General features: G+C 45.4%; 1 protein-coding gene across 1 annotated transcript; it reads left to right on the top strand.

The window, feature by feature from the left end:
• The first annotated feature begins 7,192 nt into the window (after nt 1–7,192).
• On the top strand, nt 7,193–21,245 carry LOC139279334 (F-box only protein 39-like). Its single transcript, XM_070898454.1, has 4 exons — nt 7,193–7,654; nt 10,524–11,096; nt 14,910–15,086; nt 21,117–21,245. The coding sequence occupies exons 1-4, from the start codon at nt 7,208–7,210 to the stop codon at nt 21,243–21,245; spliced, it is 1,326 nt and encodes a 441-aa protein (XP_070754555.1). The 5' UTR covers nt 7,193–7,207.
• The last annotated feature ends 3,070 nt before the right edge of the window (nt 21,246–24,315 follow it).

Here is a 24,315-nt window from a genome sequence, read left to right on the forward strand (position 1 = left end):
ACTGAGCAGGGGCAGACTCAGTCATCGCGATCCCAGGAGGCATCTGGGGCTCTGACTGAGGGGGAGGCAATGGGGGAGAAGAGTGAGCGCTTTGAGAAGAGGTCCAATTTCCATGTCCCCTCTCACCATCATCCCTCTCATGGGCCACCAGCACTTCCCTGCTAGCAAAGAGCTGGAGAGCACCTTGCTGCACAGCAATGGGGCCATGAGGACACAAGTGTATGTTTACATCCTTCTTAGAGAGGAGGTTTATGAGCCTCTGCCATCTATTCTCCATAGAGACCATGTGCTCCTGTGAGTGGCATATTAGCTGCTCCATGCAGGTGGCCATCCTTTCCGTGGACGAGCATACAGTTGTCATCGCCTGCAACACGGTGGTGCTCAGGTTGGAGATGGACTCCTCCATTCCCTGCACATTTGCAGACATTGTGGTTGAAAAACGTGTCAAAGCCTCCTGCACTTCTTGCTATCCTTCTACTTCTTCTTGGAGTCCCTTAGAGTCAAGGATGACTTGCTTCCACATTAACATGGATTCTAAGGTGGCTGTGAGTCCAATGAGGGATCTACAGACTCTGTCACAGGTAGGGCAGGTGGTTGAAGGGATGGGTGGATGGGGTGCTTGGTTTGTCGTACACTCCTTCTGCTGTTTGTACTTGACTTCTGCGTGCTCCCGACAAAGAGACTCAAAGTGTTCGGTGTCTTCCCAAATGCTTCTTCTCCACTTTGAGCGGTCATGGGCCAGGGATTCCCAAGAGTCAGTGGTGATGTTAAATATTTTCAACGAGGCTTTGAGGGTGTCCTTGAAGCATTTTCTTTTCCCTCCTGGGGCTCGCTTGCTGTGACGGAGCTCAGAGTAGAGGAATGTTTCGGGAATCTTGTATCAGGCATGCGGACAATGTGGCCTGTTCATCAGAGCTGATCGAGCGTGATCAATGTTTCGATGCTGGGGATGTTGGCCTGAGAGAGAACTGACATTGGTACGCCTATTCTGCCAATGGATTTGAAGGATTTTGCAGAGGCAGCATTGATGATACTTCTCCAGTGCTTTGAGGTGCCTACTATACATAGGCCATGTCTCTGAAGCATAAAGGATCCTGGAGGTTCTTGCTGTCATCATCATAGGCAGTCCCTCGTATCGAGGATGACTTGCTTCCACGTCAAAAAGGGATGAGTTCACAGGTGTTTCAATGAAGGACCTATTCCAGATCCTGAACTTCTTGCTGTATCTCCAGGATCGCCCTCTTCCTGGATGGCCCCTGAGGCTCAGTGTCTGCATGCAGCTGAGCAGAGCTGGGAGTGTCCTGTGCCCTCTGGCAAAGAATCTCCACTGCTGTCCCTATCTCTGTAATCTCCTCCAGCCCCACATCCCTCCGAGCTAGCTGCATTCCTCTAATTCTGGCCTCTTGAGCATCCCTGATTTTAATCGCTCAACCATTGGTGGCCAAGGCTCCTTTAAATATCCCAGCTGAAAATGCGTCATTGATGACATCGTTAGACCCACACTGTTTAATAGAGCCAGGCAGTGCGCAGGACTGCCTTAATAGACACCATTAATGTAAAGTCAATCTCAGGAGCGGAGTGGAATGGAATGATCAGCGGGGTCGTGACCTGCCACGGCGACTGCCCGCACCCAACCCGCCCAGGTACAGAAAATTCCAGCCTTTATTTCGGTTCTTATGTCTCACACTCTCTCTTTCTATCTTCATGTCAATCATTTACTCCTCTTTCCTTTATCTTCGTAGTATCCTAGAGCCAGACCTGGGACTTCAAATTTCCATATAGCAACAGAAATGACCTCAACTGCGATGGAAGGGATGTTGAGCCATGGCCTGAGATAGGGCGAGCATGATGCTGGGAGGCCCAGCCTCACATGCATCTCTGTTCTAGTCTGATGATTGTCTTGTCGCTGTCAAATTGGATTTGGACCCTGACCAGTACTAACATATCCAGAGGTTACTTAAACACATGTAGTTGAAAGCAAAGCTGGGGGCCAGCACCTGAGTTAGATGGTGTAATGTATTTGCTTCATAGGTTCTTGCTTAAGAATTCATAGCAACACATTGCTATTAACAACTAGTTGGTTTATTAACAAAGGTTTAACAATCAAACTACACATTACCAGTTCATCCACCATGCTCATAACTGCATATCTCATCATGGATGACCTAGACCCAACTGACTGGGGTTTTATTGAGTTTTGTGAACATCACATGACTGGCTAAGCCACTCACAATGCAACAGCTCTACAACTATTTTAATTAAACTATCAAGCCAAGTGCCCCCTAATTAAAGGGGCACGAGGACTGACAAATTAACAAATAAAACTTTGTGTACTTTAAACGGTCAACTTAAAATGTGGTTGCCGAGGATGATGATGCACTCCAGTCCCTACAGTGCCCACCTCTCGCGGAAAACCGCGAGCGTACCGGTGGACACCACGTGCACCCTCTCCAGGGACTCCCTTGCATGAATATAGCCATGGAAGAGAGGCAGACAGTCGGGCTGAACGACCTCCTCGACTGCCTGCTGCCTGGACCAGTTAATGGTCACCTTGGTCAGGCCCAGGATCAATCCTACGAGGAGGTCTTCTGACCTGCCTGTCCCTTCCCCACAGGATGCCCAAACATCAGGAGTGTGAGACTGAAGTGCAGCCAAAAATCGAGGAGCAGCCCCTTCAAATAATGGAAGAGGGGTTGCAACCTCACACACTGTACATACACATGGAACACAGATTCCTCCAGACCGCAGAAATTGCAGGCAGCCTGGGAGTCTGTGAACCGACTTAAAAACTTATTGCACGGGACTGCCCCATGCAACGCCCTCCAGGACAAGCCCCCAATAAAGGGAGGACTCCCGCGAAGAGAGCCCTCAATTGGGAACCCCCACCTCCTCCGGATGGTTAGATGGTGTGCCATGGTATGTCAACAGCTCTACAAACCTGTGAGCATACATTACAGATGGGAACACAAGATCAGAGCAGCTCAGGTAAACCCTCGGAATGTGTTGAAATAGAGTCTGATGAAGAGGTTGGAGCTGGAGATGGGAAGGTGCCAGCTGCCATTACTGTAGAAACCAAAATTTGCTCATTTCAGCATTAGTCTAAAGCCCTGTCAATCAAACACTGAACCATTAGCTTGCTCATATGTGTACCAGCAGCAAATGAGTTGCAAGAAAGCCACAGTGCAGCCACATGATTACAACGGCAAATTAAATTACTAGCTAGCATGTGATAATCATTAGCCAATAAGATTGGTAGAAAGTGACATTATGATCACATGACTTCTACTGAGCACTGTGGCCCTATCATTGCTATTTGCCAATAAGTTGACTCAAAAGCAAGAGTCATTTTTAATAACGGAGTGACTTCTGCCAACCAACTGGCTGCTAGAAGGTCCCAAATTAAAAAAATAACTGTGACAAATTTAAAAATAATGTTCACAACAGACGGAGGTCTGTGTAAATAACAACTCTTTTTGGATTTTGATGATCAAAATCCAATTATTATTTGTAATAGTTTCCACCTTTAAAGTTAAGATTTGTCGTTCTGTGGAGATTCCGATTTGAGAATAAACACAGGCAAGAAATACAGAGGAACGAATATTAAAACATTCCTGTTGGATTGGCCCGATCAGTAACCTCGTTGTTTAAAGGTGTCTTATAGCATTTTCTTTCTCTTGTTGGAAATAATTTTGTTGTAAAGAAATGTAAATAAAATTAAAAACGCACATTATTTTCCCATTAGAAATCCAGGCTCAACTTTTTCTCAAGTTTTATATGTTTCTCTTTTATTTTAAAGATCTTTCCTATTATCTAAGCAGGGTGCATGCTCAACTTTGCCGTCTTTTAAACCACTGGAACTGCGCATGCTCCTGGTTCGTTGGCAGCTGTCGAGTCCTACAAATATATATTTCTCGACTAGTAATCCACATAAATGCATCTATATTCATTGTTTTAAAGTAGAGAAATATATATTTGTATACTACTGTGACATCACAGATCACAAAGTTACCAGACGATCTTCTGATACTGTTTTTTTTTAATTCTATGATGGCACCAAAGGTTCTGATTCCTGAAGGATTCGCATTAACTGGCATCATTGGAGTAGGATATTATGACCTCAGAGCATACAACATGGAAGGAGGCCATTGGGCCCATTGTGTCTGTGTCGGCTCTTTGAAAGGGATATACAATTAATCCCACTCCCCCTGCTCTTTCTCCATAGCCCTTTTTTCCTTCTAAGTATTTATCAAATTCCATATTTGAAAATTTCTATTGAATCGGCTTCCACCACCCTTTCAGGCAACGCATTCCCGTCATAACTTGCTGAAAAAAAATTCTCATTCCCCCTTCCTCCCCCCGGCTTTTTTGCCAATTCTCTTAAATCTGTGTCACCCGGTTACCAACCAGTGGAAGCAGAGTAGCTATGCCCAAACCCCATATGAATTTGAACATCTCTTAAATCTCCCCTTTACCTTCTTTTCTCCAAGGAAAACAATTCCAGCTTCTCTAGTGTCTCCACACAGTAGAATTCCCTCATCCCTGGTAAATTTCCTCAACGCTCTCTCTGGGGCCTTAACATCTCTTCCACCCCCAATCACAGCATCTGATTTCACACAGTTCCAAAGGCCTGTGAACAAGTCTATAATCTAATTGCTGGCAGAATGAACAATATGGTGTTCACCACAATAAAGATTTTTACACGCTGCTTATTTGAATTAGGAGGACGGATTTCAATGTGGGAATTTTACTATAGCTGACACAAAGTGAAATGTAACAATCGGAGCATGATGTCATAGTGGTTGCTATGATCTGACAGCCCCGTGAGACATTGCTTGACCAGTTTTAATGGCAGCACAGGAGAGAAACTTTGATTCATGGTTAATAGTGAAAGGGATCTTGACTGACAGTGAAGCTGGTGTTTGTGGGCAAGTACGCTTTGGTGCAAAATACACTAACACCATTGGTTACCAACCCATGCTTAAAACAATCCCTAAAGAATATATCGATATTTGACTGGATCTAGTCCATAAGTAATCATTCTCTCACCTGGAGTGTCATGTGACGAGCCTTTATTGATGAATAACTGTGATCAGAAACTGGTAAGTTACCTGTCTAACTCCTAGTTTTTTTTAAATTGTGAACTGACTTGTGCACAAAGAGATCCGATTTATCACCTTTTTATCAGATGGGCAATTGATAAAGTTATTTCAGTCTCAATCATCAATTTGGAGTCATCTCAAATTATTAATAGATGATCTGGTCAGCTGATAAATAAAAGATGTTTTATATACAAGGTGGCAATGGAATGGGCTGAGGGGGCTTCAGAAACCCACGCTACACATCCACGTACAGGCCGGAGCCTGCAGTTACATTGTGATTATTGACAGCAAGATTGAATGGGCTATGTTGACATTCCAACTTACAATGCTAAACACTGACACCAAAGTGTGACCAAAAATCGTGACAACAAGGTTTCCGGGGAGGGAGTGTGCTGCCTATGCAAGATTGTTAATAATATATAGATTCTCGGGTTTTAATTATTCATCTAATGACACGCATTGCAAGGAAATTGCAGCATTACATACAAAACGGAAAGTAGAAAACGGGTAAAGAGGAAGGTGCACAGAAGGAATGGAAGGGGAAAGGTACTTCATGGTCAGAGGTCCAAAAATCTCCCAAAAGGCTCGAGGGCCAAAAACTAAAACAAATATATGGATACTGCGGCAAACCCTGATCCTGAAAACAGCTGTAGGAGTGAAGGAAGGTCCACAACAGACAACATCACAGACAGATTAAGTGAGTGGGCAAAACTATGGCAAATGGAGTTCAATGTGGGCAAGTGGGATGCCATCCACTTTGGACCCAAGAAAAATACATTTTCTAAATAGTGAGAAACTAGGAACTGTGGAAGAGCAAGGTGATTTGGGAGTCCAAGTACATAAATCATTAAAAGCCAGTAGACAGGTACAAAAATCAATCAAAAAGACTAATGTAATATCTCAAGGCGACTGGAATACAAAAATGAAGAAGTGGCGTTTCAGTTGTACAGAGCCTTGGTGAGACCCCACGTAGGGCAATGTACCTCAAGCCTTGGAGGGCGTGCAGCACAGATTCACCAGGATGATACCAGGGCTTAGAGGGCTCAATTGTTAGGACAGGTTGCACAAATTTGGCTTGGATTCTTTTGAGAATAGGCGGTTGAAGGCTGATCTGATCGCAGTGTTTAAAGTGTTAAGAAGATTTGATAGAATAGACACAGAGAAACTATATTTCCTCAGGCGGAGGAATCAAGAACCAGGAGGACTAATCTTAAAATTAGAGCCAGCCCATTCAGGAATGAAATCAGGAAGCACTTTTCATACAGAGGCTTGTAGAAATTTGGAACTCTCGCCCCCAAAAGGCTGTGGATGTTGGGCCAACTGAAGCTTTCAAGACTAAGGTAGGTAGATTTTTGTTAGGTAAGGGTAAAAAGAAAGAAAAGACTTGCATTTATATAGCGCCTTTCACAACCTCAGGACATTCCCAAAGCACTTTACAGCCAATGAAGTACTTTTTGAAGTGTAGTCAATGTTGTAATGTAGGAAATGTATCAAGAGATCAAAAGGGTATCAAGAGATATGGAGATAAGTTGGGAAAATGGAGTTGAGGTGCAGATCAGTCATAATCTAATTGAATAACGGAGCAGGCCAGAGGGGCTGAATGTTCCTAATGTCCCTAGATGCCACCGAGTGTACTAGGATAGGCCAAGGACGATTAGTTATAACATTTTATATTAAAAAAAGTCTTGCAAATACAAACACACCTATTGCATGGAACACCGAGGTAGGTGAATCTGTGACAGACAAGATGTGACACTCTTACATTGAAAATTCATATCACAGTGTGGCCTAAAGTCGTAACAGGTGAGTTTTGCAATGGCAGCAAGACTCTCACGAAAGTTTCCAATGAAATGTGTGCCCTGTATAGTGAATTTAATATATAATAGATTCATTATTTTGCAGATCTTAGCTTTAAATCTTAATCCGTAACACTAGCTGGCCAATACCCATTGTAGTGATGAATAATCAAGCTTCAGTAAAGTATTAAAATAGTATCTCTGCCCTGTCCATTGTAATTGACATTTCAACTGATCTGATTCCAACCTGGACCTAACTGTTGTTTGGGTTTTAATCCTTGTCTATCGCAGCATTCACCGTGACTGAACGGGATGGAGATATCCCATGATCAGTGTACAGATGCAGGAAATTGGAGTGAGCTGCCGGAGGTATCCCTGCGACAGGTGTTCCGATGGCTGGGAGACCAAGACCGAGTGCGAGCGGCCCTGGTGTGTAAGTGCTGGAACCAGGTGATGCACTCGCCAGCTCTCTGGCGATCCCGAACATTCACCTTCTGTGGGCGGCCATCCAAGTACCGCCGGGCTGAGTACGAGTCTGCCATCTGGTACGCCAAGAAGTTTGGCCGGTATCTGGTAAACTGCGAGATCAAATTCATGAATCCGTACAATTCCCTTCTGACCAGGAGATTCCAGATAACAATGAGGAGCTTCCTAGCTCGCTTGGGAAATGAAAACAACAGATTAAAATCGTTCACCATCCAACATCTGGAGTTGGACCGCCTCGTATGGAGTTCATCTGTTAGGAATGCCTTCCTAAAGGTATAGTCTTACAAGAAGAACATTAAAAAATATAATTGTTCTAATTTACACTTTCCAATGATTTATCATAATCTTCCCCTAACAGGACACAATTGCACACAGCCTTTTTAAGACTGAGCATGCTGAGTGATTGAATGAACCAAAGTCTCCCCCATGCCATCTCCTTCCCCCCACTGTAATATATTTGCTTCATGGGCTCTTTGCTTAAGAATTCATAGCAACACATTGCTACTAAGAACTAGTTGGTTTATTAGCAACGGTTTAACAATCACACTACACATTACCAATTCATCCACCAGGCTCACAACCACCTGCCTCATTGTGGATCCCCTGAACCCAACTGGCTGGGGTTTTATTGAGTCTTGTGAACATCACGTGACTGGCTAAGCCACTCACAATTCAACAGCTCAACAACTCTTTTTGTGGGGTGGGGGGGGAACAAAATAAACATTAGATCAAGTGCCCCCCTGATCTGGGGAAAACACCAGACACTTTTAACTGCCCTCTTTTTTCATCTTTTTTGTTTTCTTTTTTGTTTTTTTTGTGTTTTTTTAAAAACAAATTTTGGGGGGGGACATTAAAATTATACATTTTACAAGTGGCCCCTATAAAAGGGGAGGAGACATTAAAACCCCAGCAATTAAAACAAATTAAACTTTAAAACATATAAAATCAAATTAAAATTTGGTTGCCGGGGGTAACGATGCACTCCAGTCCCTCCGGCGCCCACCTCTCGAGAAAGGCCGCGAGCGTACCGGTGGACACCGCGTGCTCCATCTCTAGGGACACCCTGGCCCGGATGTAGGCGCGGAAGAGAGGCAGGCAGTCAGGCTGAACGACCCCCTCGACCGCCCGCTGCCTGGACCGGCTGATGGCACCCTTGGCCGTGCCCAGGAGCAGTCCTACAAGGAGACCCTCGGACCTACCCGTTCCCCTCCGCACAGGGTGCCCAAAGATCTGGAGTGTGGGACTGAAGTGCAGCCAGAAATTGAGGAGCAGCCCCTTTAAATAATGAAACAGGGGCAACCTCGCGCATTCGATAAAAACATGGAACACGGACTCTTCCAGACCGCAGAAATTGCAGGCGGCCTGGGAGCCCGTGAACCGGCTTAAAAATTAATTGCACGGGACTGCTCCATGCACCACCCTCCAGGCCAAGTCCCCGATAAATAGTGGGAGGACTCCCGCGTAGAGTGCACTCCATCGGGGACCCCCGCCTCCTCCGGACGGCAAGATGGTACGCCATGGCGTGTCCGGACGGCAGGCGAGGATGGCAAGGTTGAGAGTGTGCAGGAGCAGCCCGTACAGGGAACCCCTCCGCGCAGAACTGAAAGGCACGGAAGGGATTTCCCCGAGGCGGCTCAAGTTGTGAGGCGCCGGCTCCCAAGGGAGGTTCCGGGGTTTGGCGCCGATGAGGAATTCCGTCCGGACGGGGGTCAGTTCGGACGGGATCTCCCCACGTGCTTGAGCCTCCTCAACACACCTAACAGAGTCAGGGCCCAGAGCTGTTTTCAACAGCTCAACAAACTTGTCAGCATACTCACAGGTGGATACATTACACCCGGGAGAGTGAGTGAGTGGGTAAGTGAGTTGCGGTTTCCTTCACCAGTCTCTTTCTGCTGGGATTCTGGGATGGTGGACTCCTCCATGTAATCTTTTTGTGGGAGCACTCCATAGTTAGCACAATTATGATTGGCAGATTGGCCTGCCAAGGAGCTCTGAGAGATAGTGTTAAAGGGGCATCATATTCATGTAGTACTCCACGTCACAGTACTCTGCCCCGTCCATATATCATTTGATAACTCTGATCTTTTTAATAGCTTTTTAACAAAGTAAATAATATATAATGTTTCCACATAATCTTTGAATTAATTTATTAAATTGCTGCCTGCCTCTTCCTACCTTGGCTAATCTGCCCACTGGTACCCTCACTCTTGCTTGTGTTGGCTCTGGACTTGGCTGTTACAGTGCTCTCCGAGCTGTTCATCCAGAGCTCTGCCACCTATATCCTCTTCCACACTACGTCCCACTTGCCCATTGTCCCTGAACTCGCTGACCTGCATTGGCTCTCAATTCCCCATAAAGTTAAAATTCTCCTCCTCATCTTTTGGAACCCTTCATGTCCTCACCCTTCCTCGTCTCTTTGGCCTCTTCCAGTCCTGCAGCCCCTTCTGTATCTCTGTCTCGTGCATTTCTATCCCCTCCCCTTTGGTCCACCATTCGTGGTCGTGCCTTCAGCCACGCAGGCTCCACACTGTGGAGTCCCTCCCTGGCCCCTCTGCCCTTTTATCTCCCTCTCCTCCTTTGGGATCCTTCTTAAAACCCACCTCTGACCAAATTTTTGGTCTCCCCTCCTAATTAATATTTCCTTCTTTGGCTCAGTATCCATTTTATTGATAATGACTCTGTGAAGCATTGCTTAACCAGAAGCCAATGTAGGTCAGCGAGCACAGGGGTCATGGGTGAGCAGGACTTGGTGCAAGTTAGAACATGGGTAGCTGAGTTTTGGATCACTTCTAGTTTACGTAGGGTAGAATGTGGGAGGCTAGCCAGGAGTGCATTGGAATAGTCAAGTCTAGAGGTACAAAGGCATGGATGAGGGCTTCAGCAGCAGATGAGCTGAGGCAAGGGCGGAGATGGGCGATGTTAATAGCAGATCCTAACCTCACAGCACCAAGGAATTTAATTTCCTCTGGTAGTGGACTTGTGAGAAAGCAAAACTTGAATCGCATGCTGAATCTGGAAGTTAGAAAAGCTCTACCAGTGTAAGATTTACAATTCTATATCGAAGCAAAGGATCTGTATGCTGTAATATAAATATAAGTGATTTTGAACAAAAATGGATGGTTTCTTTTTCCTTTTGTTAAAGAGCCTGAACTTTTTCCTCCGTCGTGAGTGCAGACATCTTCAATCGTTCAATCTGAGGGGAGCAAGGCTTGGCATGGAGCAGGGATTCTCCATCTTAAACTCGCTGATCCACCAGAGGAACAGGAGCTCCATCTCTGAGCTCAACATCGAAGACTTCTTCAGCCATCACCTAACCATCTATGCCAACCCCACCTTCCCTAAGATTATCCGCAGCTTCTGCAACCTTACCAGCGTTTCAATCAATTACAATTGTATCTCCGATGACCTCCTGGACACCCTGTGTGAAAGCTGCTACCAGACCCTCAGGACCATGAACATTAAATGCCATATCCATGACCCTCACAACCAAGTTGTATGGGGGCTCTCCTGGTCCAAGCTAGCTAAACGTGCGATCTACCTGAAAGTTAACTTTTATTTTGAGCTTGTGATGAAGAACGACCGACTGACTCGGATTTTGGTGCCAGAGATCCCAGTGAGGAGCTTGAATTTTAGGAGTTGTTACTTTAGTGACCCAGATTGGACTATGAAACCCACGCTGACTGATCTAATTCCACATTACAAGACTACACTACAGGTAAGCCATGACTTACAGGTATGTTCAAGGGCAGGTCAATGCAATTTCAATAGGATCATAGAAATTTACAGCACAGAAGGAGGTCATTCAGCCCATCGTGTCCGTGCCAGCCGACAAAGAGCTATCCAGCCCAATCCCACTTGGTCCGTAATCTTGTAGGTTACGGCACATCAAGTGCATATCCAAGTACGTTTTAAATGTGATGAGGGTTTCTGCCTCTACCACCCTTTCAGGCAGTGAGTTCCAGACTCCCGCCATGCTCCGGGTGAAAAAAGTTCTCCTCATCACCCCTCTAATCTTTCTACCCATTACTTTAAATCTATACCGCCTGGTTATAGGTCCTTCCTATCCACTCTATCTAGGCACCTCATAATTTTATACACCTCAATTAAGTTTCATCTCCGCCTCCTCTGTTCCAAAGAAAACAACCCCAGCCTATCCAATCTTTCCTCATAGCTAAAATTCTTCAGTCCTGGCAACATCTTCGTAAATCTCCTCTGTACCCTCTCTAGTGCAATCACATTCTGCTTGTAATGTGGTGACCAGAACTGCACGCAGTACTCTAGCTGTGGCCTAACTAGTGTTTTATACAGTTCAAGCATAACCTCCCTGCTCTTAATACTACAAGAACAAATTATTCAAGTCAGAAACTCTCACAGACCCCGAAAAGGGCTGGCTGATTCCATACAAACAACATCAAGTATACACAGTAAAATATTGGTGAGTCCATTAGGTTCAGAAAGAGTCTGCGATAATCTGCCTGAGGCCTACAATTGTCTGCATGACAACTGTTGTGACAAAAGGGTTACTTGAATAATACACAATGCAACCCTCTTCATGGGCTGATTTGGTAAAACTGGTATATAACTGAGCCATGCCGAGCTCAGAGACCATGCCCTTAAACCGATGAGGGGAAATTTCTGCTCTATAACACAATGCAGTGACCCCTCGGGGATAGTGGGCTCATGCAGCTATTGAGTGATGACTGAAACATGCTCAGCTATGATGCCCTCCATGATCAAATTGCTTTCTGACACTTCCTTTCTAGCTCACACCTGAAGAGCGACAACTTAGATAAGGCACCATGGGGTGCCCAGCAAAGAGCCAAATGCCTTCAAGGAAGATGAGAAAATTGGCACCAAAAAAACACAATGCAGAGTTCATTCCAATGATGAGAATCTATTTTTAGGAGCAGCTCATCACATTTTCTAATACTCAAGTCTTATATTAAACAAAAAATCAGAGTTTAAAAGTGAAAAAGAGCTTGTGTAATAAACAGCTTATTAAAGGTTTATGTATTGTCAAACCCTGTTCAAATGTTTGGAGTTTTGGGGACCTTAGTTTGGGCACAGGTTAACCCATTTGTGCAATCGTTACAGAAAAAAGACCAACTATAAGTTAGGCCAATGTTGAATCCACTCGAGAGAGGTTACAGATGAGAAACAATTGAACAAGTACTTTGGTTCGGTATTCACTGAGGAGGACACAAACAACCTTCCGGATATAAAAGGGGTCGGAGGGTCTAGTAAGGAGGAGGAACTGAGGGAAATCCTTATTAGTCGGGAAATTGTGTTGGGGAAATTGATGGGATTGAAGGCCGATAAATCCCCAGGGCCTGATGGACTGCATCCCAGAGTACTTAAGGAGGTGGCCTTGGAAATAGTGGATGCATTGACAGTCATTTTCCAACATTCCATTGACCCTGGATCAGTTCCTATGGAGTGGAGGGTAGCCAATGTAACCCCACTTTTTAAAAAAGGAGGGAGAGAGAAAACAGGGAATTACAGACCGGTCAGCCTGACATCGGTAGTGGGTAAAATGATGGAATCAATTATTAAGGATGTGATCGCAGTGCATTTGAAAAGAGGTAATATGATAGGTCCAAGTCAGCATGGATTTGTGAAAGGGAAATCATGCTTGACAAATCTTCTGGAATTTTTTGAGGATGTTTCCAGTAGAGTGGACAAGGGAGAACCAGTCGATGTGGTATATTTGGACTTTCAGAAGGCTTTCGACAAGGTCCCACACAAGAGATTAATGTGCAAAGTTAAAGCACATGGGATTGGGGGTAGTGTGCTGACATGGATTGAGAACTGGTTGTCAGTCAGGAAGCAAAGAGTAGGAGTAAATGGGGACTTTTTAGAATGGCAGGCAGTGACTAGTGGGGTACCGCAAGGTTCTGTGCTGGGGCCCCAGCAGTTTACACTGTACATTAATGATTTAGACGAGGGGATTAAATGTAGTATCTCCAAATTTGCGGATGACACTAAGTTGGGTGGCAGCGTGAGCTGCAAGGAGGATTCTATGAGGCTGCAGAGCGACTTGGATAGGTTAGGTGAGTGGGCAAATGCATGGCAGATGAAGTATAATGTGGATAAATGTGAGGTTATCCACTTTGGTGGTAAAAACAGAGAGACAGACTATTATCTGAATGGTGACAGATTAGGAAAAGGAGAGGTGCAACGAGACCTGGGTGTCATGGTACATCAGTCATTGAAGGTTGGCATGCAGGTACAGCAGGCGGTTAAGAAAGCAAATGGCATGTTGGCCTTCATAGCGAGGGGATTTGAGTACAAGGGCAGGGAGGTGTTGCTACAATTGTACAGGGCCTTGGTGAGGCCACACCTGGAGTATTGTGTACAGTTTTGGTCTCCTAACCTGAGGAAGGACATTCTTGCTATTGAGGGAGTGCAGCGAAGGTTCACCAGACTGATTCCCGGGATGGCGGGACTGACCTATCAAGAAAGACTGGATCAACTGGGCTTGTATTCACTGGAGTTCAGAAGAATGAGAGGGGACCTCATAGAAACGTTTAAAATTCTGACGGGGTTAGACAGGTTAGATGCAGGAAGAATGTTCCCAATGTTGGGGAAGTCCAGAACCAGGGGACACAGTCTAAGGATAAGGGGGAAGCCATTTAGGACTGAGATGAGGAGGAATTTCTTCACCCAGAGAGTGGTGAACCTGTGGAATTCTCTACCACAGAAAGTTGTTGAGGCCAATTCACTAAATATATTCAAAAAGGAGTTAGATGAAGTCCTTACTACTAGGGGAATCAAGGGGTATGGTGAGAAAGCAGGAATGGGGTACTGAAGTTGCATGTTCAGCCATGAACTCATTGAATGGCGGTGCAGGCTAGAAGGGCCGAATGGCCTACTCCTGCACCTATTTTCTATGTTTCTATGTTTCTAAACACTCTGTGAAGGATTGAATGGAGCGCCAGCCTAGACCTCAAGGCCTCACTAATATTTCCATAGCATGATAGCAACCTATCTTTTCCTGGCTTTTGACCTATTGATAGTTTCCCCTTAAAACCTCATTTAGATGACCAATGAAGACTAGAATCATCTTTATCGATAAAGCTGCTTTGAGAATGAACTGAAAGTGTATGATTTGGCCCTGTGTTGTCACTTCCAGTGTCGCTGATGGGTTTTTCAAAAGGAAATGCTGCTATTACCCCTCAAAAATACAATTGTTTTTCATGTTAAAGTGCCAAATGAATGGCCCCCTCACCCTGTAGCAAACAGGTGGAGAGGCAAAAAGAAAAACTGTAAATGCTGGAAATATCAAGTAAAAAAAACTAGAAACATGTTTGCTATCTACAGCAAGCCGACAGTATCTGAGAGATAAGGTTAACATTTCGAGAGTAATGTTACACGAGAACTCAATTTGCTGACAATTGTTATTTACTTTTCTGGGCTTGTGTTCCAATTGAGCAAACATTGATTCTGCTAATCATATATTAATTTTATTATATTAACTGTATCGATATATTGCACACTCCTAATTTTGAGATGTGATATTTTTTGCCAGAAACTGACATTGGAATTTAATAATAGTCATGAACGGATTGATGATGAGTTACTGCAACTGGTGTTAACATGTGAACGGCTGCACTACATGAAGATCTGGGCTTTCCTCAGCATTAAGTTTATTGAGACAATGCTACAATATCGTCAGGAGGGAAAATCCAACTTCCGCACCCTTAAGGTACAAGCAACTGCTTTTATTAACAGGATTTCTGGGCCACTTAAGCCCGAGTGAAGGCCAAATCACTGAGATAATGCCTTACTGCTCAGGAGAACATAAGAACATAAGAATTAGGAGCAGGATTAGGCTATTCAGCACCTCGAGCCTGCTCCGCTATTCAATAAGATCACGGCTGATCTTCTACCTTAACTCCACTTTTCAGTATACCCATATCCCTTGATTCCCTTAATATCCCAATATTTATCGATCTCTGTCTTGAATATTCTCAAAGACTGAGCCTCCACAGCCCTCTGGGGTAGAGAATTCCAAAGATTCACCATCCTCTAAGTGAAGACTTTTCTCCTCATCTCAGTCCTAAATGGCCGACCCCTTATTCTGAGACGGTGACCCCTGGTTCTAGACTCCACAGCCCGGGGGAAACATTCTCCTTACATCTATCCTGTTAAGCCCTGTAAGAATGTTGTATGTTTCAATGAGATCAGCTCTCATTCTTCTGCGAGTTTACCAGGTCCTCAAGAGTCTAGCAATATTTTCTCATCCTGTAGGGGTTGCTGAGTCCTCTAATACTTGGCTTTATCCCACTCCCATTATCATAGAGCTGTTGCTATGATTGGGGTTTATTGTTGTGGATCTGACCCTGCTGCTTTTGTCCCTGTTAATTATTTACCACTCTCCATTATTTTGCTTTCTCGACCTCCTTCTCTGTATGTGGCATACACCACAATATAAGGAACCATGTCATGTTCACTTCTTTAATGCCGCTGAGTGCGATATCACCACTGACACCTGGGAGTGCCTGGCCGAAGACTGCCCTAGGTGGAGAAAGTGCATCCGGGAGGGCGTTGAGCTCTTCGAAGCTCAACGCCGAGAGCGTGAAGAGGTCAAGCGCAGGCAGCGGAAGGAGCGACCGGCAAAACAGTCCCATCCATCCCTCCCCTCGGCGAATGTCTGTCCCACCTGCGACAGAGCCTATGGCTCTCGTATTGGACTGTTCAGCCACCAAAGAACTCACTTCAGGAGTGGAAGCAAGTCTTCCTCGATTCTGAGGGACTGCCTATGATAATGTATTATCAAATGCTATTGATATCCTGGAGTTTTACTCGGGTAATACTGTAAGCATGATCGAGAAAGTTCAGAGAGCTTTATTATGTTATGTATAATAGGGCAGAGGCGTGGCATGCCCTAATTCCTCTGCTATTATTCTCTCCATTGCGAAAGCTTAGTCACTTGGTGTTGTGGGTGTGGCCATATTTCTTACATTGACTCCTTTAACCTTTCAGAGCTATTCACTCTCAGGACGTCATGTCCTGCGGTTTGGAAGCTGGAGATCACTTTAGAAATCACTGATTGTCAAGCCCTGCTCCCTAGTGGTTGAGTTGGTAAAGACACTGCCCGCACGGACCAGAAAACTCCCCAGATTAAATCCCTTATCTGTCAGCTGTCAGCTAATCCCGAGCAAGGAAGCAGCAGGTTCTGTTCTTTGCCTCAGCTCCCGGGGGATAGGCAGGGGGCAGGATAAGACAGAGTTTGAGTTTCCTTATCACTATCCTCTGACCCTCGTTGGAAAAGGCAGGACTTTGGGTTAGGACAGGACAGGATCAGGTTCGATTGTGATGCTTTCTAGATTCTCAACACTCAGCCCAACGTACGCACGAAAATGTCAATTCACATCCACGATGTGTCACAGTTTAGCTGGCACGAATGGAACTGTAGCCCGACATGAATCAGCGGAGGGAAGAGGGAAGTTAGAAGAGGAAAGAAAAAAGGAAGTGAACCCAAAAACTTTAAAATTAGGGAAGCAAGACTTGACCAAGTTGGAATCAAAATTAGCTCAGTGGCAGAAAGCAAAGGGTAATGATCGACAGGTGCTTTTGGTTGATAGTGGTTGATAGTGAGGAAGAAAGCTGTAGGCTGCAGGAAGATATCAATGAACTGGTCAGGTGGGCAGAAAAGTGGCAAATGGAATTCAATCTGGAGAAGTGTGAGGTAATGCATTTGGGGAGAGCTAACAAGGTAAGGGAATACAAAATAAATGGTAGGTTACTGAGAAGTGTAGAGGAACAGAAAGACCTTAGAGTGCAAGTCCACAGATCTCTGAAGGTAGCTGGACAGGTAGATAAGGTGGTTAAGAAGGCATACGGGATACTTTCCTTTATTAGCTGAGGCATAGAATACAAGAGCAGGGAGGTTATGCTTGAACCGTATAAAACACTAGTTAGGCCACTGCTAGAGTACTGCAAAAACGAGCTAGTCGACCGCCTCAAAGACTACCCCTGTGGGGTTAACGAACGTCTCTTGATTCTCCGACTCAACCTATCCCGGAATCAATGCTCCACAGTCATCAGTGCGTACGCCCCAACACTCGATGCGACAGATGAGACCAAAGAGGGTTTTTACTCCAACCTCGAAAAATCCCTGTCCCGCGTCCCTGCGGACAACAAATTGATCCTCCTCGGTGACTTCAACACCAGGTTCAGCAAGGACACAGCCCTCTGGGGAGGCGTGATTGGCAGAGAGGGGGTAGGGAAAGCCAACTCCAGCGGTAACCTACTCCTGACAAAATGTCTAGAACATGAACTTGTCCTCACCAACACCTTGTTCCTCCAGAGGGACAAATACAAGGCATCGTAGCAACACCCTCACTTCAAACACTGGCACCTGTTCGAATATGTCATCATCCGAGCAAGGATGTGCGCATCACCCGCGCCATGACAAGGAGCTGACGACTGCTGGATGGACCACCGCCTAATCCAATCCATCATTGACATTAACATAGCCCCAAAGCAGAGGGGGCAGCAGAAGCAGTGCTGCAAAAACATCAATGCCGGGACACTTAAAGACCCAGCTAAGAGAGTCCTATACAGTCAGCACCTCACAGCTAACCCGGCGAGTCTTGATGACCCCGAGATGCAGAATGCCCTCAGTGCTTGGTCTGCCCTCCAGGCCTCCATAACCAGTGCCTGCGAAGGGATGCTCGGTCTCTCAACCAGGAAACACCACCAACGATGTCTCCGCAAGATCCTGCAAATCCCCTGGGAGGACAGGCGCACCAACATCAGTGTCCTCGTCCAGGCTAACATCCCCAGCATTGAAGCACTGACCACACTCAATCAGCTTCGCTGGGCAGGCCACATGATTCGCATGCCAGACATGAGACTCCCTAAGCAAATGCTTTCTGTGGAGCTCCTTCACGGCAAACGAGCCAAAGGTGGGCAGCGGAAACGTTACAAACACACCCTCAAAGACTCCCTGGTAAAGTGCGACATCACCACTGACACCTGGGAGACCCTGGCCAAAGACCGCCCTAGATGGAGAAAGTGCATCCGGGAGGGTGTTGAGCTCTTCGAATCTCAATGCTGAGAGCGTGAAGAGGTCAAGCACAGGCAGCGGAAGGAGTGTGCGGCAAACCAGTCCCACCCACCCCTTCCCTCGACGAATGTCTGTCCCACCTGTGACAGGGTCTGTGGCTCTCGTATTGGACTGTTCAGCCACCAAAGAACTCACTTCAGAAGTGGAAGCAAGTCTTCCTCGATTCCGAGGGACTGCCTATGACCTCATCTCTCTCATCTGGAGGGAGGAGAGCATGCTGGGAGATCTCAGAGATGCAGTGATCGTGACCATTTTTTAAAAAGGGGACAAGTCCGACTGCGGCAACTACAGAGGAATTTCCCTATTATCAGCCACTGGGAAAGTCATCGCTAGAATCCTCCTCAACCGTCTTCTCCCTGTGGTTGAGGAGCTCCTCCCGGAGTCACAGTGGGGATTTTGTCCACTATGGGGTACAACGGACATGATTTTTACAGCGCAGCAGCTGCAAGAACCATGCAGGGAACAGCATCAGCCCTTGTACATGGCCTTCTTCGACCTTACAAAGGCCTTTGATACTGTCAACCGTGAGGGACTATGGAGCATCCTCCTCCGTTTCAGATGCCTTCAAAAGTTCACCACCATCCTCCGCCTGCTCCATGACGACATGCAGGCCGTGATCCTTTACAGACCCAATCGACGTCCGGACCAGGGTCAAACAGGGCTGCGTCATCACCCCAACACTCTTCTCAATCTTCCTCGCTGCTATGCTCCACCTCACGGTCAACAAGCTCCTCGCTGGAGTGGAACTAAACTACAGAACCAGTGGGAACCTGTTCAACCTTCGTCATCTCCAGGACAGGTCCAAGACCACTCCAATCTCTGTCGTCGAGCTACAGTACGTGGACGACGCCTGCGTCTGCGCACATTCAGAGGCTGCACTCCAGGACATAGTCAACGTATTTACTGAGGTGTACGAAAGCATAGACCTTACGTTAAACATCCGTAGGTCCTCCACTAGCCTGTCCTCGCCGCTCAGCGGCCCTGGACAACATGGACTATTTCCTATACTTCTGGAGCCTCTTATCAACAAGAGCAGACATTGACTATGATTTCCAACACCGCCTCCAGTGTGCCAGTGCAGTCTTCGGCCGCCTGAGGAAAAGCGTGTTTGAAGACCAGGCCCTCAGATCCACCACCAAGCTCATGGTCTACAGGGCTGTAGTAATACCCGCCCTCCTGTATGTGTCAGAGACATGGACCATGTACAGTAGACACCTCGGCGCTGGAGAAATACCACCAACGATGTCTCCGCAAGATCCTACAAATCCCCTGGGAGGACAGACGCACCAACGTTAGCGTCCTCGACCAGGCCAACATCCCCAGCATTGAAGCACTGACCACACTTGATCAGCTCCGCTGGGCAGGACACATAGTTCACATGCCAGACACGAGACTCCCAAACAAGCGCTCTACTCAGACCTCCTTCATGGCAAACGGGCCTAGGGTGGGCAGAGGAAACGTTACAAGGACACCCTCAAAGCCTCCCTGATAAAGTGCGACATCCCCACTGACACCTGGGAGTCCCTGGCCAAAGACTGCCCTAAGTGGAGGAAGTGCATCCGGGAGGGAGCTGAGCACCTCGAGTCTCATCGCCGAGAGCATGCAGAAACCAAGCGCAGGCAGCGGAAAGAACATGCTGCAAACCAGACTCCCCACCCAGCCTTTCCTTCAACCACTGTCTGTCCCACCTGTGACAAAGACTGTGGTTCTCATATTGGACTGATCAGCCACCTAAGTACCCATTTTTAGAGTGGAAGCAATCTTCCTCGAGTCCAAGGGACTGCCTATGATGATGAGAGTACTGCGTACAGTTCTGGTCATCACATTACAGGAAGGATGTGATTGCATTAGAGCGGGTACAGAGGAAATGATCAAGGATGTTGCCAGAACTGGAGAATTTTAGCTATGACGAAAGATTGGGTAGGCTGGGGTTGTTTTCTTTTAAACATCGGAGGCCGAGGGGAGACTTGATTGAGATGTATAAAATTATGAGGGGCCTAGATAGAGTGGGCAGGAAGGACCTGTTTCCCTTAGCAGAGCAGTCAATATCTTGGGGGCATAGATTTAAAGTAATTAGTAAAAGGATTCGAGGGAATTTGAGGAGAATGCATTTCACCCAGAGGGTGGCGAGGGTCTGGAACTCACCGCCTGAAAGGGTGGTAGTGGCAGAAACATTAATCACATTTAAAAAGTACTTGGATATGCACGTGAAATGGTGCAAACCTACAGGTTTATGGAAAGTGGTATTAGGCTGGATAGCACCTTTTCTGCCAGCACAGACATGATGAGTCCAATGGCCTCCTTCGTTGCTGTAAATTTCTTTGATTCTATTCTATACTGCAATTTCTCTCTTCCATAACTCAATGCACATTTTAATGCAATGTAATGGATCATTGGGATGACCAGCTGTATTACTAGATCCGTATTAAGTTTGATTCAATGAATCTAACCGTGGAATACACAAATGCTTTCCAGAAACATAGACTGACCCTTGTAAGTTGGTTAACTATGATTGCAAAACTGTATATTCCAATAACAAAATGCGTTGACCCAGGAATCATTAAAGTAAGCTTGGCTCGGCTGCACGGGACTACAGGGCTTGATTAAAGTAATAAAACCATTGAGTGTTTTGGCTTGATGGAGACATTGTTTAATCTACAGGTGAGAATTTACATGCACAAGTACGAAACACACGAGGAAGATAAGCTGCTGCGTAATTTGTACATAAAGTACAGGGATCTAATCGACACAGAACTCAATTATTTTGTAATTACTTACCCCTTGATGTAAAGGACAGCTCTACTGAATGGAAGGCCCAACTATGATCCATTTAAACAGTTACAGGACCAATAAGTGTATTCGTCTGCCAGTCAAATAAAACCTTCAGAAACTACGATGTTATCAGAGGTACCCAATGTGTAGGAATAACTTTACACCATTTATAATATAAAATATTTGTGTGGCAGTCTATTCCAGTCCTTATTATTGACATTGGGAAGCTGGCTGGAATTTAAGGTACAAAACACTGTGGCATTGAATCCAGTGGCTGTAGTATTTAATTGGGGTCAGTAATTAATGGTTGAGGTGGTACTGAAACATTTGCTGATGTCTGTGTGATTCTGCAATTGTATAGAACACATTGGGAGATCTCACTTTTTCTGAGTTCATTTTCTTTTCAACAGTACATGAAATACAAGAATTTATGATGTATTATCAGACCTGCACGTTTTAATTGAGCTGTGCCAGCTAACCTCCAAGGCATTCTTAACATAGCGATGTTATCAGGCTATGAATATTTAAACTGATTTTCACCCAAGATGCTCAGCTGTACAGATCTGCTGATACTTCTTAGAAAAATTGGAAACAAGTGACAATTGGTGAAAAGAGCAGGTATTAATGCATGATAAAAGCAAATGTCCATAAAAGGAGTTTCTATTGAAGCAGATCGAAGCAGTACTTCAAAGCCCACATTTACCATATGTCCTTGTATCTTGTTTATTTACTCATGGTCATAGCAAGTGCTTCAATGTGTGTTAATCTTGGATCTGGAAGGGGTTCTCAAATTGAATAAGCCCTGGGAGTTGAGGGTCACAAGTACAAAAAGACACTGCTTAACCAACATGGATTTCCATTCGGACAAATAAGACCAAGGAAATTCATTTGAAACCATGATAGTGTGGTGGCATAGCAGATTGAATGACAGGACGTGAGCAGGAGTCCAACATTCTCCACAAAGTTCCCAGTCTCAGTTGTACCATTGTGGAAATGCACAGAGCAGAGGCGTTACTTCTCCATAATGGACAGGAAAAAGGTGTCACCCCCAAGTAGCTGCCTCACAATTCCTGGTGGGAAATAATTTAGTGCCTTTGGCAGAGGACATGAAATGTATCTGCAGTCTAGCCCAGGGATTACCTGGATACCTGATATGTTGAAGTAGCTGAATTAATTCAGCTCAGTATTTGGAGGAGGGGAGGAATGAAATGGCGAAATGCCAGCTTTAAAGCCAGAGACCAAGCACATGTTTCTAATTTTATAATCCAATCTGCTCTACTATTGCAGAGATTTGGTAGAATTTTATGATGTGTATCATGTTCATAAATTGCAAATAAAATATTTTTGATATTGTAAAATTGTCCTCTATTACTTCATATTAAGAATTAAAACATTTAAAGACAAACCTTTAATGAGTTTCCAATACTTTGAAATTACACTGTGGGATAGTACAGCAGAGAATTTCTGACACTAGATGGTGCTGGGTGCATACATGTAGATTTGACTGTGCACTTGATGTTGATTTGACTATCATTCAAGGTTCTACCATGAACAGATTTTTATTGCATGTTACTTTTTCCCTGTCTGTACATCAAAAAAATAATGAAATGATTTACATAACTTATTGTGGCATCGTCATTCATCACCCTGCAGGAAAACAATTGATCCATCATCATCCATGATAAATATAATTTACTGTTTACTTTCAACATTAATTCTCATCAGGCTACCATTTTATATATACACACACACAATTATATATATATATATATATATATATGTGTGAAGTTGTTATCTTCCGTCTTTTGGACGACAGGTGATCTGGTCAGATTGCTGCATGGTGCATGGTGCTCTACCCCAGAGAGCTGTGGAGGCTGGGTCATTGAATATATTTAAGGTGGACAGAGACAGATTTTTGAATGATAGGGGAGTCAAGGGTTATGGGGAATGGGCAGGAAACTGGAGTTGAAGCCAAGATCAGATCAGCCATGATCTTATTAAATGACGGAGCAGGCTTGAGGGACCAAATGGCCTACTCTTGCTCCTATTTCTTATGTTCTTGCTAGGAAACACCTAGGGACAATTCCATCTTTGGTGTTCTTTCCCTTTCTCACTCCAGGAAAGTAGCAGAGTTGTGATTTGCAGGGATGTAGCACTGCCTATCGCATCAGTATGCTTGCCCCCTCACTTCTATTATTCACCTTGCGCTTCTCTCTTTCCTGAAGAGAAGAGCAGTGTAGTGGGAAAGGCTACAGAGTACCTGCCCATGTTCATCGAAATGTAACCTTTTGGTGCTCTTCCTCGCTCACAACGGAGGCACTGGCTCTTGCATTCAGTTCCACATAGAGTTCCCTCCGGTAACTCGCCCAACTTACCATTCTTCACATGCAAGTTCAGTGAGGGAATGATTTTAATTTGGGGCGGGATCGATGTGTCGGGGGGCCCTAAGTGGGCTTTACACCGGGAAGTTGAAAAGCAAATTTTAACCACCGGGCTCATTATAAGCTTGGCAGGCTAGTTGGCCAATCGCATTGACAGCCGGCTGTTATATATGTATACTTGCATTTACTCTGTACAGCCACCAGAGGGCTCATCCACTGGAGTCCCAAGGGATCCCATAATCCCTTGGGGGCATAGGTATATAAAGAGGCTTCACAGGTTGGAGAGGCACTCTGGAGACCTGCAATATAAGCTAAGATCACACTTTACTGTGAGCTCACAGTGATCAGTCTGACTCCTTCTCCATACACTACAACTGGCGACAAGATACAGATAGCGAACCCAAAGATGCAGAGAACAGTGGGCATCCTGGAGAAATTTTAGGAGGGAGATGATTGGGAAACTTTTGTGGAGCAACTTGGCCAATACTTTGTGGCCAATGAGCTAGATGGGGAAGAGAGCGCTGCCAAATGTAGAGCGATCCACCTCACCATCTGTGGGGCACCGATGTATGGCCTCATGAAGAATCTGCTCACTCCAACGAAACCCACGGAGAAATCGTACGACAATTTGTGCACACTGGTCCGAAAGCATTTGAACCCGAAGGAAAGTGTTCTGATGGCGAGGTACCGGTTCTACACCTACAAAA

This window comes from Pristiophorus japonicus, chromosome 14, assembly GCF_044704955.1.
Source record: "Pristiophorus japonicus isolate sPriJap1 chromosome 14, sPriJap1.hap1, whole genome shotgun sequence".
Classification (NCBI taxonomy): Eukaryota; Metazoa; Chordata; class Chondrichthyes; family Pristiophoridae; genus Pristiophorus; species Pristiophorus japonicus.